We start from the raw sequence: 16,879 nt of genomic DNA, 5'->3' as shown, positions 1-16,879 counted from the left end.
ATCACTATCCTTAGTTGCTACTTAGTTGGGTTTACCTAAAAGTCACTTTTTACCCATAGGCAGGTAGCTACGCTTTCTTTAGAAGCAGCAGTGAAGTGTTGGATTATACTTTGTAAATAGCTCTGATGCCACACCTCACCAGTCCTCTTAAAACCTAAGTGTCAGTTTTGCTTTCATTGCCTGTACATCTCTTGCTCCGCCTTGATAGAAAGGTAGAAAAATAACCATTTTGGAGACAATCAGTAAAATCAAAGGCCAGCTTTCCTGAATCAGAGTGCTAGAGCCAGGCCCTACTCACCAGGAAGGTCAGGGGAGGTGTAAATAATTCTGCAAACCAATGAGGAAAAGTATGAAGCCGCTGCTCAGACTACAGTGACTAGAAAATACCAGGCTAGCATTTTCAGTATATTACTACTCCTAATCCTTGCATAGACATACAGAGAGTCAGGCACAGGCCATCAGAAGATGACCTATGAAGGTAATCTATGAAGACAGGCTGAGAGCTGGGGCTGTTTAGTCTGGAGAAGGCTTTGGGGAGACCTCACAGCAGCCTTCCAGTACAAAAGGGGATGGAGAGGAACATTTTACAAGTGACAGGACAAGGGGGAAAGACTTTAAACTGAAAGACAGTAGGTTTAGATTAGATATTAGGAAGAAATTCTTTACTGTGAGGGTAATGAGACATTGCAACAGGTTGCCCAGGGAAGATGAGGGTGCTCCACCCATGGAAGCATTCAAGAGCAGGTTGGGTGGGGCTTTGAGCAACCTGATGTAGTGGAAGGTGTCCTGGTCCATGGCAGAGGGGTTGAAACTAGATGATCTCTAAGGTTCCTTCCAACACAAACTGTTCTCTGATCCTGTGATCAGACACACTCCCATGAAGTCCCTGTGGGGCCTGAGAGCCCTATGGTGGGCACACCTGGGTGCTCTAAAGGGAGAACATGGCTTTTCCCACTACCTTGCAGCCTTTGCAGCAGTAGCAGCTCCACAGCAATCTCAGCAGGGCCCATCTTCTCCTACAGCTGTGAAGCACCACTGAGTTAAAACAATCATCTGTGGCTGTGACTGTTAAAGAGCAAAAGACATATTTGGAAATGTAGTCCAGAACTAATAAAATTTGGATAGCAACGTATTAATTATTTTTGCTAGCTAATGCCTGGTCTCCTGAAGTCAGTTCTTTCTTTTCCTACATGACTGTGAAAACGAAGTGTTTCTGGCACTGGGTGTGCTGCCCACACTGTAATGTTCTTTGTAGCATTTTGTATCTACATGGAAGGAAAATATCACTTTACCATCTGATTTGCTTGAGTTGTATAGTCATCAGTGCTACAGCAAGAAACAGATGGAACGGGAATTAGTAAATTACTCAAGCGCTGCTCTGTAGAGCATCTTCCTGAACACAGAGTGCATGTATTAAACAGCCACAAAACTTACAACCTATCACATTCAATATCAGGGTTCTTGGATGGTGTATCAAGAATACCAAAATACACTTCCCTGTTTGCTGGTGGTGGGGTGTTGGTTGGGCTTCCCACCCCGGAATCAGGGCTTGGTGCAGGGTGCATTTCTGCAGCACACTTCTCTTCTTTCTGAGAAGGCTGTGGCTGCTTTGGTTTGAGGTTTTTGAAACGTTTGAGCTTCACAGGATCCTTGACTTCCTTGGCACAATGGAACAAGATAAAAATGTCCCTTCGAAATTTGGAGCTCATTCCAAAGTAGATAACAGGATTGTAGAAGCTAGCAGACTTAGCAAACAAACTGGCAAGGATGCTGGTAAGGTTGGGCACAGGGTGACCGTAGGCAGACCATATAGAGATGACAGCATATGGTGACCATGCAATAATGAAGGCTGTGCAAATGACAATAGAAACCTAAAACACAGAAGAAGAATAGTCTTAAATCTATTCTGGAAGACTACATCAAGAAAGGAAAACACTGGGAATAGTAACCTGAACACTTGGCTGGAAGGGAAAAGTCCAGATTGCCCCGAGGGTATGGTTTACAGGAGAATATGGGAAAGCAAATGGTTTGCTTTGATACAGCCAGGCAGACCTGGCTATATATTGAATTTTGGCATGGTGTGTGGTTGAGAAATGCCTCATCTAACAGAATGAAAATAGCTACATTCCCATATGTTTATAAGCATACAGAAGGTTTCAGGTAGACTTAACTAAACCGTGAGTAAATTAAAATCTCCACTCTAACTTCTGAGTATGCTCAGAAGTAATATAACTTCTGAAAGAAAAAAGCATATGCCAAACCAAATTTTTGGGGTTTGTGCTGTATAACCCACTCCAATTATATTTAGATTATTTTTCACATGTGATGTAGCACCAATATTAACCAATAGATGCAGTAGAAATTTTAAACAAAGCTTATATTCTTCACTGAGTTCAGACTCTCTCACTACAGTTATCAAGAAATTAAATGCAATTGATTGGTTTTGTTCTCTTCTGTTCTAGTTGAGACCAATTTTTGGAAAGACAGATTTCATTGAGATGAATCCTACCCAATATGAAACCCAGACTCACCCTGGTGACGTCCCGCTCTATTCTCCTCTGTCTGTCTGTGGGATCACCCAGTCCTGTCAATGCATGGCTTAGTTTGACAGTATTGATAATCGACACATATGAGAAGACCATGACTGTGACAGGTAGGAAAAAACAGCAGATAAAAATGGAGATGATGTAGGACTTGTAGATTGTAGAGAAGTTGGCTTTTGCCCAGTCTATCTCACATGTGCCATACATGCGATCTGGAAAGCAAGGATATGTTGGTCAGCGTTTTTATAATATTTATCTACTTTTGAGCAATTAATTTATTAGTTAAAATGCTGTATTTTTCTTCTGTTGAGCACTACAGAATGGATTTATCTTCCTGATTTAATGAGACATGACATTACTTCCTACATAAATAATTTTTCAAGACCAGCTAGACTGTAACAAATTTTAATGTGTATTATCATTCTGTTGAGTTTCTATTGCCAGTGTAAACCCATAATGCACAAACTGTTGTTTCAGGATAGGAAATTGTGACACTTTATTTAAAAAAAAAAGGTTTTATATCCTTGAGTGATACGTACTCTTATTTGTCATAGCCCTCTACATAGTAACTTCGTAAGAGGGGCACTGTAACAGCGTAACAAGGAATTCCATAGACCGTATGCCAAATGAAAAAAGTCACTACTTACATAACGAAGTAGAAAATGAAAATATTGAGGCTCCTTGAGACAATGGAACTTCTACTGCAGAGAAGTACTACTGAGAGCCATGAGACCAAATTGATACAGCTAATGATAAAGATTACAAGACAATAAAACATATAAATACTTTGAAAGATATGAGACCTTTCAATAAATGGGAAACACACAGTCCTGCAACACAGAGATGCAGTCAGGCAGATTGCAGGGTCTACCACAAGTGAGACACCAGCTGATCAGGTAGTTAAGGAAAAGGCAGTGGGAATAACATGTGGGAATAGGTAGTGGGAATAACTGGCTCAAACACTTCTATATATAACAGTTGACTTCTTTAGATCCCCTGATGTGTTTGTAAAGATGTCCTGATAGAAAAACTTGAGTTCTATAACATTAGAGGGTGTTCTATAACATTAGAGGGTTTTCTGTAGATCGTGAATTGTATATTTTCCTTTTTAAGTGGAAAAAGCTGGGGTTTTTTTCTAACAGCTATGGCAACAAATTGACTTACAAATAAATGAAGCATGAATCAAAATTATGTAAGTCAAGTATTTACAGGTCCCGGAGATATATTACAGGTGAAGACTACATGATTTAGCAGCAGATCTCTCCCTAACATCCAGGAGTAGTTTTGAAGAAAAAAAATTCCCTTAATTCCTCACAGGTGATAGGAGATTTAAACAGGAGGAATTAAATGAGCAAAACCTTAAAATCTCTTTTATGATTCTCATCAAAAAGAGCTTGGCATTTTATCACCAAAAGCTCTAGGTTTTCCTGTCTGAATTTGTTCTGTAATAGAAATAGATTTTTCTCTCCTTTGCCTTTTTCATCAGTAGACCTCAAGATTCAAAAATATAACCATAAAATCTGGCTTAATTCTGGATTTCTGCTTTTTGGAACTTTTGCCTGAAAAATGAAACCAGCCTCCAGATGACAGGAAAAGAAAATCCTGCAGATTTTCCACAAGTCAGAATTCAGAGCTATGTTTTCCCCCTCTGCAGGGACAAAAACAAGTGGCTTTCCCAAAAATCAGTGGGGTCCTGGGGTCCCCTGAAGATATTGTGTAGAAGTGAAAGGTCCAAGGCAGCCAGCTGTAATGTGCTGTGGTCTGCTGGTGCCTGCTTCTGGACTTGCCACTGCTGGGCTCCCACATCTCCATGGGTGCCCTCACTGGAGGTGTGTTTAGAGAGAGATAGCCCAGGAACCTGAAACTGCTGTGAGTCTCAGTAGGGGAAAGCACTCCTAGAAGTAGTCTTGAAAACCACTGTCAAGCAATTGAATTCGAAGTACAAACAAGGTCTACAGGGGCACTTGAATGTCCTGACAAAGCAGTGTTGCCCAAAAAGTCCGTGGCTCCAGTTTAAGGCCAAAAGCAGACATCAGAAGTCCCTCTATAAATGAGGAGCTGGTAGATTAGTGTAAAAAGAATACAGATCACCAGAAGATACACAGAAAATTACCAGTCAAAACCACCCAAGTTTATGACAGGTCCAGAGTGCAAAAATATGACATAAAATTCAAACAGTCTAATAAACAGTTGGAATTTGTCTCAAACCAAAGGTCCATTGAGCTTAATATCTTGGGTGTATTTTGGTTTGTGAAGGATAGAACACTTAACCAACCATAGGAATGGCTGCTTTTCTCACACCCACACTTCAAGGGTCCAGAGATACCTCAAAGTTACATACTTAGTAAATAAGAAAATAAATGCACATAGCTGCTTCAGTAAGCCTCCATAGATTTCATGGCTTGTCAAAGAATGCAGAGGCCTACGGGATCCAGACAGGTAACTGCTGGACAGTGCCAGTCACATGATTTCAATTGCTGGGACTTCTGTATCATTACCATTTGTTCCTAGATACTGGTTTTGTTGAATTCTTAAAGGCTTGAATTGAGGCAATTTCTCCATCTTTCCCCCATGAAGAAATTTTCTGGTCTGGAAATATCCCTTAGCCCTTGAATTCCTTCAGTGTTCACTATATTAATTTTTTCCTATTTTAAATCCCCCCCCTTTTTTGATATGGCTTTATCTTGCGCCCTGATTCTTTCTTGGACTGACAAACTTTCCAACATCTTTTAGTTCCTTTGCTATGTAAGTTTTCGTATTTCCAACAAATTGTTTTGTCAAATCTTTCTGGCTCATCTTATTATAGTTTCAAGTTTAACTTGCTGGAACTTGTGTTCTTTTCTAGTTTCCTAAACTTGACAGTTTTTGAAAGATGTCTTTTGATAGTTTTCTTTATCTCACTGCTTAACCATGCCAAGTATTTTTGGCCTCTCTTTTTTCATAGGCAATATGCACTTGGTCCAAGCCTTTCCTGTGAAATCTTCAAAAAAATCTCTTTATAGCTGACACCAAAGCAGGCAAAACTCTGCGCCTACGTCACGCACGATGAATTATTTTCTCAGCTCCACGGTCTGATTTATCACAAACAGCAAGAAAGAAAGGTAAGTATCTTTGTCAAGGGGAGAGGTGCCAGGTAAGTACAACTGAAAGATACCTGTTACCTGTATAACTGCCCCAGCCAAGTAATGGAGCTGCGGACCAGAAGAAAGCCGCTACCCAAATGAGAACCAGAGCGACCGACATGCTGCTGTTGCTGATGCAGTGACCTGCAATGGCATGCTTGTGTCAGAAAATAGTATTGGAAAGGCAAACATATCTCTGAAACCTAAATGGACTCCTATACTACCAGCTAATAAGCAAAACACAGCTATTAAAAAATATTAACATAGAAAAATGCATATTCATAAGAAAAGTTTGATTTTGAAAGCATCTGTCAGGCTTATGTTATCACTGAAGAGTGGAAATGAATGTTTTTTAAGCAGGAGACAATGAGTTTGTTGAGCACTGTGGAATTAGCAAATTCTAGACTTACACTTTACAATTTTGTAAAATGCAGGAAACAGTTATATTTTACATAGAAATAAACAAGATAAATCTAAATTCAGGGGATTTTCTTACTTGCTTCAAGGTTTTTCCCTGTTAAAAGGGAGAAACTAGCCCAGACTGTATTAACCATTCGATACTAAAGATTCAATCTGTCCTGCTGTTGCCATTCACTGTGGTTATTTCTTCATTTATGTAGGAAATATTCATGCAGTCACCAATTTCTGTTCCTCAACATTTCTGTAATGTTATACTGGGTACTTGCTCAGATTTACTTGAGATACAAACATAAATTATGCACACGATCAGATGGAAATGTGGTAGAGCTTCACAAAAGAGAAATGTGGGTTTTAAATATGACTTCTTAACATGCAACGAATAGAAGATGTAGGATTATATCACAACCAAATTCTATCAGCTCCAGCAGCATTTTGTGCTGAAAGCTGACTTCAACAAGTCTATCATTACAACAAACTGCAGAAGAACTTTCTGCGGAAAAAGTACCTCCGTGCAGAAGTTCTTTTCACAGCAATTACTCCTTGTGCTAGTAAAGAGAAAAACTCATCTGATGCATCCTGTATACTTACACATACTTTCCCTGCAGACATTGAGAGGTTCCTGCCTGAAAGACAGTGCAAGCCACTTGTAATAAAGGCATGAAAATCGATCATACATTGTCCAAAGATTGGTGAAAAGAAGCCTGGGGATAACTTATGGTAGGTGTAGGTATAAAGAAGAGAGATTACATAAGACTCTCAGTGGAAGTCAAAATTTTGAGCAGGCAGGAGGCTCAGGATAAATGGTGAGGAAGTTTCTACTGATCCAGTGAAAGAGAGTGCCTGGGATGAGCGTGGTAATATATATGGACTGGTGAGGGCTTCACAGGGCAGGAAATGTTTAAAGGATTTCAGATCAGGTTTGTGGGACAGTGGGACAATCATATGTCTTCACAGAGGCATAACCAAAGGCTAACAAAAAACAAAGTTCAAAAATACAGAGTGGTGAATAAAATGTTTGTAGCACCCGAGAGAGTAATGAACTGCGGTTGTTTGAGATATTAACGCTACAGATCAACAGGGCACTAGAGAAGGAAGAAGTGTGGGTATGAAGCTGTGGCAATGATGCTTTGCAGATCTGGGAGACAGGTAGGAGACAGGGACTGTGCAGGCAGAGTTGGGTCATAGTTCTGGGGATGGTAGGAGTAATTTTCATCGGACATGGCGTGAAAATGTCCAAGGGGAGTCTGGAGAGGCAAGTGGGGATGGCAGTGCTGCAAAAGCTGGAGGAAAGACCTGCAGACTGAACGTTCCCAGTGCCATCTAAAGGCATCATGATGCCTGCTGTGCATAAACCCTGGCAAAACACCCTGAAGAATGAAAATGTTTGTATGTATGGCAGCTTTCTGAATGAAGGATCTGATCCCTGACCGGAAACTTCCCAAACATCATCTCATAGAAGATAAAATCTATTTCTGTGAGATACAGACAATGATGTATCACTTAGGAGCAATTTAAGTCACACTTTGAGGAATACAGAGGGTCAGGAGGACCTGTGGTATCTTTGGCACAAGGATGAATTTACTCATGGTGGCCCAAGTGTACTTGTAATAATTTGGCTCTTGCTGGAGATTACCCTGAAGGATTCTATGAAAACATGTTTGTAATGTAAATGACAATATTATGTCCTGGTTTCCAATGCATTTAATTTATATTTAATATACTGACAGTATATTGTGACTGACAGTAGTAACTCTGAGAGAAATACAGATTGGCATCAGGTTCAGTGAAGGCAGAACTGGACATGCCTTTATTCCTTACCTCTCTCAGGATGGCAGCCCTTGATATAGCGTGTCACACTGATCACTGTAAGGGTATTAATGCTAGCCAGGCCAAAGAGAAGTGTCAGGAAGCCATCAACCTGAAAAACAAAGCAGTACAGAATGTTCTTTTACTGTAGAGAATTGAGGGGGAAAAGAACCACAGGAATTTCTCCTGTCATTTTCATGTTAATGAACTCAAAAGTTTTTCCAGAAACCCAACTAGCAGGGAAATACAAAATGTCAGGTGCAGTTATCTTCTATAGGATCAGTGAGCAAGTAAATGTTCAAAAATTATGTAAGTGCTCCGTCATGTACATACAATAAGCAAGCAAGCACACCCTTACATCTGTGCTTCCCTTAAATGTCTTGCTAAATGAAGGAGAAAAACTTTGAACTGGAAAGAAGAAAAGCCCTGACCAGGCAAAAATGCCCTGGATGCAGCTGCCCTGCTTATACAGAACAAACATGTAAACTGATCCTAAGAAATTTAGGCCAAAGAGGGAAGAATGTAGGAGGTGATGGGCTTGGCTGAGTGAGAAAATTTGGGTTTTTTTCAAAAAACACCCCCAAACCTAAATAGATCCAGTAGATTGAGTCTCAATGTCTGGTGGTACTGGTTGCCTGCTATTTCTGAAGCCCTGATCCTCATCCCCTTGCTGTGACACAGGCAGAGCTGTGCAGCTCTGTGGCTCCCGCTGACATCAGTGCCTCAGCCACATCCCAGGATGGCCACAGCTCTGTGAGCTCCACGTCCGAGTGTAACCAGGAAGTTCTGCTGACTGTAGTGGACATGGATGCAGCCATCTTCTAGGGAGCACTGTATGGCTGGGAAATGATCCAGGGCAACACACTGATGGCAGTCTTTATGTTTGGAATCTTGCACTGATATATTAAACTGTCCAGAGCAGAGGAGCTCTTGGAGGTCCCAGTTTTACATCTAGAGAAGCAAGAATATTAAGCAAGTGTCTCTGGACTGTAACTTGGCATTAAAATAGTGACATTATCGGCGGAAAGGCACACAATTATTCTACAGTAACAAACTCTGTCTTTGTATGAACAGGGACAACTCCTGTGGAATTCAATTTATCCCAGCACTGAATCTGGGGCTTTAATCCAGGCTTAAAGCTAAGACCCTGGCAGATTGTATAAATTAAATCGGGTAAAGGGTTAGAAAAAGGACTGCTTCATCACTTCTTTCACTGGTGTTTTTTCTTACTACCAGTGCCCTCGTATTGATTCTAAAGACTCTTTATGGCCAACTTTTACAGACCCACCACATTTTAAATGCATACAAGGCTTGCTACTACAACAATCTACACCCACCTGTGCTCCGATTACAATCAGCTCATGCTTGGTGTATAAATGCAACCATGTTTAGAGCAGACTTTCTTGGATGTCTCAGCTACTTGGTAGAAGCTGCACTCAGCTGAATTTGGCCTGCTGTGTGCTGTGGAGGCTGGTGAAATACCTGGATATGTAAATGTGCTCTGTGTCTCATTAGTCTTACTGGTGCAAACAGCTGCCGCTTCTCCATTTGCTCTGCCAATGCTTCGTAGATGCGGAAAGTATAATGGCCATAATCTTAAGGAATTGCATTAGTTATTAGATTAGAAAGGAAGCAGTACTTCAACAAGAATGCAAATAAACACTTTGAAATTAAGTCTAAAGAGCCATGAGATTGAATGCTAAAAGAGCAGAACAGGCTTCTCACTGTGTATTACAGGCCTGTGTTGAAAGCAGGGGAGTTTTTCTGAAATAGATCTGTGTTTGTTTTATCACTGGCAGATGTGACTGTCACTTTTCTCCCACCCTCCTTCCCTGATGTCAGACTAAAGAGAGACAATTATATCAAGTGATTGGTCCAAACAGCCTCTGAGCACACCTACGAGGGACAAAGGTGGGTCTAAAAATACACTCTTGTCCTTTATCATTTAAGATGAAGCTGTCACCATAAGAAAGAAAAGCCTAAATGTTTTCTTTGGAGTGGGGCCTTGCTAATAAAATGCAGATTTATCTAAATCAACATAGTTCATAGGATTGAGCCATTGCCAGCACCGCATCTTGTTTTCATACTACTTCATAACATCATTTCATCAGATCTTCTGCAGGTGTGGGAGCTACCACCAGAGATGTTACCAGGGCCAAATGGTTTGTGAGTGGCTAAGTGGCAGCAGCCTCCCAGGGCAGCTGTCTTTGCCCCCATGCTGGCCACAGGCTTGGTGGTTTGGGAACGGGCGACAGCGGGAAATGTCATGAAGCAGAGGGAGCCCTGGGGATGACAAGAACTCGGATGAAGTGAATAAAGGAGGTAAATGGTGGCTCTCAGGCAGAACAGCCCTTACAGGAGCCACAGCACCTGGAACATTAAACCATGAGAGACCATCCAACAGGCTGCTTTGGGAGCATGATGCTCAGATCACTCTTGACCCAAATGTTTATTGGCAACAAGTGGCTTTTGAGGCCTGCTATGCATAAACCATTTCCCAGCAACTTTGTCAATGCTGTAACACTTTTATACGGGTGTCATTTAGCCATATGTCTTCAGAAGAAAACAAGGGATCTTCCTCTCGATGTAGCCAAATTACTTCAAGTTTACACCTACTGGATTTAGAAGAAAGATCTGTGCTACTTTTTCTGCTCTTGAACAGACAGCCCTGACTGTAGGTAACAAGGCAACTGCTTGGCACCCAAAGTAGGTAACAACAGGAAAACTGCTTTAACATAGTCCCAATTTCTATAGACAGAGATTAATATCTGCAGGTTACAAAAATATGTGATAATTTCAGTTTTCTGCATTTTTAAAGATGTATGGAATGAGGAAGGAAATAGTAGAATAGTAAATAACATTTAATTACTTTGGAAGATTGATGCTCTTCCCCTTCCACAATTCTGGTTTTCCTTTTATTCTACCCCCCAGCTAACTCCTTCCTTCCACAGTCATAATATTTCCTCCGTTTTTGTGTAATGCAATTTTGTCCTTCCTATTATTAATTATGATCAAATAGCAGCAGTGTTAACAGGCAAAAACGAATTCTGATATAAACACAAAGTTGATTGCATGGTAATTTGAATACACCAGCTTTCCCTTTTACCCATTAAGAAGCAGGAATGGATTAGCAATTTTAAAAGCTTTTCTCCCAGTGCTCTACCAGCATTACTCCCTTGGCTATATAGATGCTCATGGAAGGTGCTCATTATCTTTATGCTGCCTGGAAGGTAAGAGACAACTGAAGAAAAAATTGTGGGTTTTTTCTGCTTTGTACTTGTGCCTGACTTTAAATCTCACTAATGCTCTCGGTGCACTACTTACAACCCACAATACATAGAGCATGCAAATTCATTTGCTTTGACACAGGGAGAGTTTGGAATCCCCAGAGCACTATGAAATTTTTAGCTGTGAGCTTGGGTGTGCCCCACTTTTACTACCTTTAATACTTATGAATCCCTACTGATTCATAAGGGTTGTCTTCATTTAAAGCAGAGTAAAATATAACCCATTGTTCTTATTATTGGATTAATCAAGGCTTAATTGCACAAAAGCAGATTGGCAAAATAGCTATTACTTTTCACTTTAGGCCAAAGTATTGGTCTCACCAGCCACAAAGGATGCCTCACTCCCTCCTCTGGCCTACTGGTAAATCTGCTGCAATTTCCCAAAGTCCATTTGTTTCCTTTCAGAACCACAGCATCCTGTATTTTTCTTCTATTGAAAATGAGATAATGAATATGTAAAGAAAAGGATAAACTTCAAACAGGGGTTATTTGCCCACAGCATAGACTTAAAGTCACCACAATAAGCTCTCTCAGAATTACTATATTTTTTTAATACAGATCGGATTCTTCTGAGATCATAGTGTAAATAGATAATGGCAATAAACCTCCTTCAACATCAAGAAATGAAAAAACATTTTAATCAATCTTCAAGAAACACATTCGTAAAAGCAATTGCAGATACCTTTGAATAGATATTTTAAAATTTAAAAACTTCATTTTAAATGTAACAATTTCTTAAAGTTTGAAGTAAATGCAAAAATATTCCACTTGAGTCTGATGACATCACAATTCTCCCATCCCTCAAATATACTATGATGCGTCAACTGGACTACAGTAAATCTTTAATCATAGAGTTTCTAGAAGAGCTACCAGGGTTCATAATCAAAACTTGTCTTCACAGAAGACTAATTAAAACTCACAATGCATAGTGTTCCTAAAACACTCAGGTGGTTTCTTTAAGATTTCCTACAATATAGGAGGTAAAAGAGACTTATCATTTGCTACGGTTCCCACAACATCTTTTGCTCATGAGACATTGTTCTGCTATGGCTGCATTCTGCCTTTTAAAATGCCTTAGTAGGCTTCAAGGGTAGCTGCTCTTAGAGGTGATGGCATTAACCCAAACCATTAGAGGCCTCTGACACAAATGCCACTCCATGTATCAGTAAACAATGAGAATTGATAAACTACAGGATTAAACCATTAAGGAGTTTAAACCATTAAGTGAGACCATCAGATACTCAGTATTTTGCACTCACAAAGTGATTCAATCTTTCTGTGGATGGCATATATTCTAAAGATAGAAAAATATGAATGCAGTATTTAGACTACACTATTATGTATCCAGATATGAAATTATACTAATTATACTATATAGTCAATGTATGTTCAGTGCCACTATTAATATATGCAGGTCAAGTTTTGCCTTTAGTAATACTGCGGAACCCAGTTTTATATACCAGGTTAATCAAGTGAGGTTCAAGGCATACTTACTTTGGGCTGACCTTTAGCTACTTTACTTGCAGCCTCTGAGGCCACAATTTCTGCTCCTAGTCGTACATGCCCCTATCAGTGAGCACAGCTTTGAAATCAACAACCCCACCGAGGGCATGGCATTTAACAAACAGGTAGAAACTGCTTGCAGAATTTCCTTACACAGCCTCATCAGATTATAATCTTACTTCAAATACCCCATCTCCAAATGCTTGGAAACACCTGCTTTCTAGCTCTGGATAGATGCCATGGAATCATGGCAGGTTTTATGCCTCTCATGTCCCCCCACAAAGAATAAACGGGGAGCATGTAGCTCATACTACCAGATGATCCAGATACAATGGAAAGATTCCCGTCTTCAGGTTAAATGCTGAATTGCCATTGTCTTTTTGTGAATTAGTGTAGAGGGAAATTAAGAAGCACCAGATAGGAAAATCTAGCATTGCCCTTTGGGAACACCCGTGCTACACTATGTGAAATTCTTTTCAGTGGGCCTGAGCCAAAACTCCTCTCCACTTTAGTGATGATAATTCAGATAATTCTGCCTGTTTAGTGTTAGCATCACCATTAATACCAACAAACAAATACACAGATAAAAGAAGAGTCACCTGTCTCGTCTTTACATTACCATAGAAGGCAAGGCTTGGCTCTGTGGCCTGTGGAAAACTGAGATCCATGAACATCAGATTAAAATCACACTTTTGTTTTTAATGTATTTTCTTTGACATTTCAGAATATCATGCTAAATGTTTCTCTAGTCTTACGCACCTCAAGGGAATCAGAAGTCCCACTGTTCATGGACTTTGCCAGGACAGCCCAGAGACTACAAGTGACCCTTCACATTGTCCAAAGTACAGTCATCTGTGCTGCTTCCCAGCAAGAAGGAATTTGTTTACGTAGCCACCCTCAGGTTAATACAAGGCCATCATCACTGCTGGCTTAATGCCTACAGTTGAGCTTGTTCTTCTGCTCATGAAGCTCCTAGGCAAAAGGCAGGACAGGTTAATGACGGTACCAGCTTGGCCTTAAGTGGCCAAGACAGGAACATACTACTTTCCTGAAAACCTGAAAAAGCTGCATGGCTACTAGCAGACCTCTTAGTTAATATGCTTGCCCCCTATGGCTCCTGTACCAAAATAACAGGAGTCACAAGCATTTCCAAGGAGTCCTAGTAGACCAGGGAGAGCATGGAAGGCAGTATAAAAGATACAGTTTATTCTTGGCCTTAAAGGGCGATCTGGAAACCCACCAGATGCAATATCATCCCTTCCTGCAAGGACAGTGGTGTGGAAATTCTGTATGTCATGTCATATACAGCCCACTGCAAGCAGCAGTCATCTTGTCATTGATTCACTTAGCACAGGACCAAGGTCAGGACCTGATTTGCTTCCTACGTACTATCAGTGTACTCACATAATGGAATATATTTTTGTGATAGAGAAGATGAGTAAATGTGAGGTAGAACTATATAGGATATTTACAAATTTTATCAGAGTGGTATTTTAATTTCAGATGAAATTTTGCCTAAAAGCCAGTGAGAGGGTGTGGCATGCAGAGAGGAGTCAGAAGAATATGAATTGTTCAGCCCCATGGTGAGAAGATCTTGAATGATGAGGGAGTGATAGACAGCATTTTTTGAAAGAAGACATTTAATATCTTAGACATCAGCACAGAAGGATGTGGAAGGCAACTGTTTTCCACATAGAAAAATAAAAAGCCTTCTGGGAGGAAAAGCAAGTGCAGGAATCAAAGCTTAGGCTTTGTAAATTCCTGGCTCTGTAGGAGCACTCTCAGGCAATGAATGCCCATTCCAGGCAGCAGTGTGTGGTTTGACACAGAACTTGGGTGTCACAGCAGAGGCTATGTCAAACTTGTTAAACAAGGAAACAGATAGTTTGGGCATGATTTTTCACTACCAAATATATAACTTACCTAATTAGTCACAATTGACTGCAGAAATAATAATTTAGAGGAAAATGAAGGAGAATTCATGACTAATGAAAACTGGCGGAACTTCCCTGAAGTCACATTAGTTACACTGAAATGATCTTCTATGTTGCTAATTATTCTGTTTGTGCAGTCTTTCCCCCCTTCCCTGGAGATGAAGTATTTTTCTCATTAAAATTCAGCTCACAGATGTCTACATGAGTTGCCTTTACCTCTTTGACTGCAATGTGTACACTCTTTAGATTATATGAAGGCAGACCAGAAATAAAGAAATAGGGAAGACTAGTACCTCTGCAACTTTATATTTCAGTATCCAAATCTCATGTAGGCAAGGAAACAAGAAGGAGGATACATTCTAGTGTTCATAATTGAGATATAAATTTGTTTCAGAAAAGGTAAAGGAAAAAAGTGAATGGATGATGGAGCAAGGTGAATGGGTGATTAAGGTGGAACAAGTATGAGAAACAATGCATAGACATTTGGCAGTAGTGGCTGGCATTTTCCTCAGTAATCTCCCCAGCAGCAGTACAGGGAAGGCAGTAAAATGAAAACTTGTAAGGTTTAATTTTGGTCCTTCCCATCTGACATTGCTTTTATTACCAGTCACATGGACTGGTACCATTCCACATATAGTAATGTGTAAACACTTTCTTGGTATTTATAAAATACATAAAATCACTAACTGAGTCAAGAGAGTCAACAGTCTAGCTAAATAAAGAATTGGTTGGTTTTATGTTTATGTCCGTATTAAATGGACAGAAATTAATGGGCTCCAAATTTAATCTAAGAACATAAATGCCTTTAGGGCTTTTGATTTATCAGACAATTTACAGAAGATTTTGTTAAAAGAAGAAAGTATTAATCCTTTATTTTGTGCTCAGACAAGATTTAGCAATATTTTACAATCTGTGTATAGAAAAAGAGATAAATGCATGTTCTGAGAAAGCAAATGCCATTAATAAAATAAAAAAGAATTTATTCTAGGTTAAAAGCCCTGCCCTCAAAACTTCTGAAAACAGCCCATGTGTTTTCATCATACTGTTCTCAGCATTTTCTACTGCTGCAATCTTCCTTTTGGTGTTTCAGATATTCAGTTCTATTTTTTACAAAAGGGGGACATTATTTCTTCTAGAAATGTCATGATAGAGCCCTAGATATTTAATAACACCCAAAATACTGGAGTTTTTTAGGTGATAGCAAGAGTTAGTGACTGGAAGTTGAATCTCCAAAAGGGGATAAGAGCCAATATGCTCAGTTTTGCAGGCTTTGCTCACTTGCCTGGTGAAAGGAGGGTTGTGGCTCTGAGCTCTACTCCTAGATTGGAGGTGGCTAAGCTGGTGAGCAAATGAGGCTCTTAAAGAAGCCAACAGAACAAGGTGATGCACATATCTCACCCTCTGATTTTTCATGTCTTCTCAACACAAAGGATTGTGATTCCTTGTTATTCACAGCCATATCCTTCCCTTAACTGTGCAAGACCTTTCAAAAATTAAGCAGTGTCTCTGTAAAAAGCAGAGGGATTGCTGACCCATTCTCCCTTTACCTCCATGGAGTGTGTGGGAGAGCTGAATTTACTTTTCTCCATTTGAAGGTGCTCAGACCCACATTCCCTGCCTAGGAGCAGAGACCCAAGACTATTCATCATAAGGGGATGCCCAGATGTTCCTAAAGCAAACAAATACTGGGGCCAGAGACTAAAAGAGGCTCCCTACATTACTGTCAGGCATCCATCAGAGGCAGGGGAGCCCTCCTTGTCCAACAGCAGCATTGGTAAAGCAGGGATATCACACATCTAATTTAGCTTTTCTTAGACATCCCTATTTATCTGTGATTTCAGAAAATCTTGATCAGCTGCACCACCACAATCTAGGAAATCTGCTAAAGTGCAAGAAATCCCAGATACCTGTGGGTCACTTACTCCTCCGTAAGTACACACGAAGTCTGGTGCTTCCAGAAAATTTTTGACTTACTGGCCACACCATGGCCTTTCAGGGTGCACATACACCACAGATCTGGTGCTGTCAGGCAAACTGAGTATTAGTTTCAGTGCATTAGGGCTAACAGAGTAGAACAATACCTGTGTACATTGTGGGGCTTACTGCTGATCACCACATTGCCGTGTGCTTCTGCCCAGGGTATGCCAGGCAGGAATAAAGAAGCGCTGCGCGAAGCACGGAAGCACTGCAGAACTCAAACCCAGGTTTCCTCCCTGCTTTGTAGCAAAACCAGCCACAGGATGAGACAGTAATTTTTCTCTCTC

General features: G+C 40.3%; 1 protein-coding gene across 1 annotated transcript in view; it reads right to left on the bottom strand.

Moving 5' to 3' along the window:
• Nucleotides 1–1,430: 1,430 nt before the first annotated feature.
• Nucleotides 1,431–16,879, bottom strand: part of LOC309585880 (visual pigment-like receptor peropsin) — a gene marked incomplete at its 3' end in the record, with an annotated part of 29,458 nt that continues 14,009 nt past the window's right edge. The window contains exons 3-6 of the mRNA XM_082302330.1: nt 7,904–8,003; nt 5,705–5,809; nt 2,532–2,755; nt 1,431–1,871 (exon numbers count right to left, since the gene is read on the bottom strand). Coding sequence (XP_082158456.1) covers nt 1,431–1,871; nt 2,532–2,755; nt 5,705–5,809; nt 7,904–8,003 — 870 coding nt within the window. The remainder of the gene's footprint in view (nt 1,872–2,531; nt 2,756–5,704; nt 5,810–7,903; nt 8,004–16,879) is intronic.

Source organism: Coloeus monedula (genome assembly GCF_965178545.1).
Source record: "Coloeus monedula genome assembly, chromosome: 2".
Taxonomy (NCBI): Eukaryota; Metazoa; Chordata; class Aves; order Passeriformes; family Corvidae; genus Coloeus; species Coloeus monedula.
Note: the sequence above shows the minus strand (reverse complement) of the source record. Positions and strands in the feature narration are given on the sequence as shown.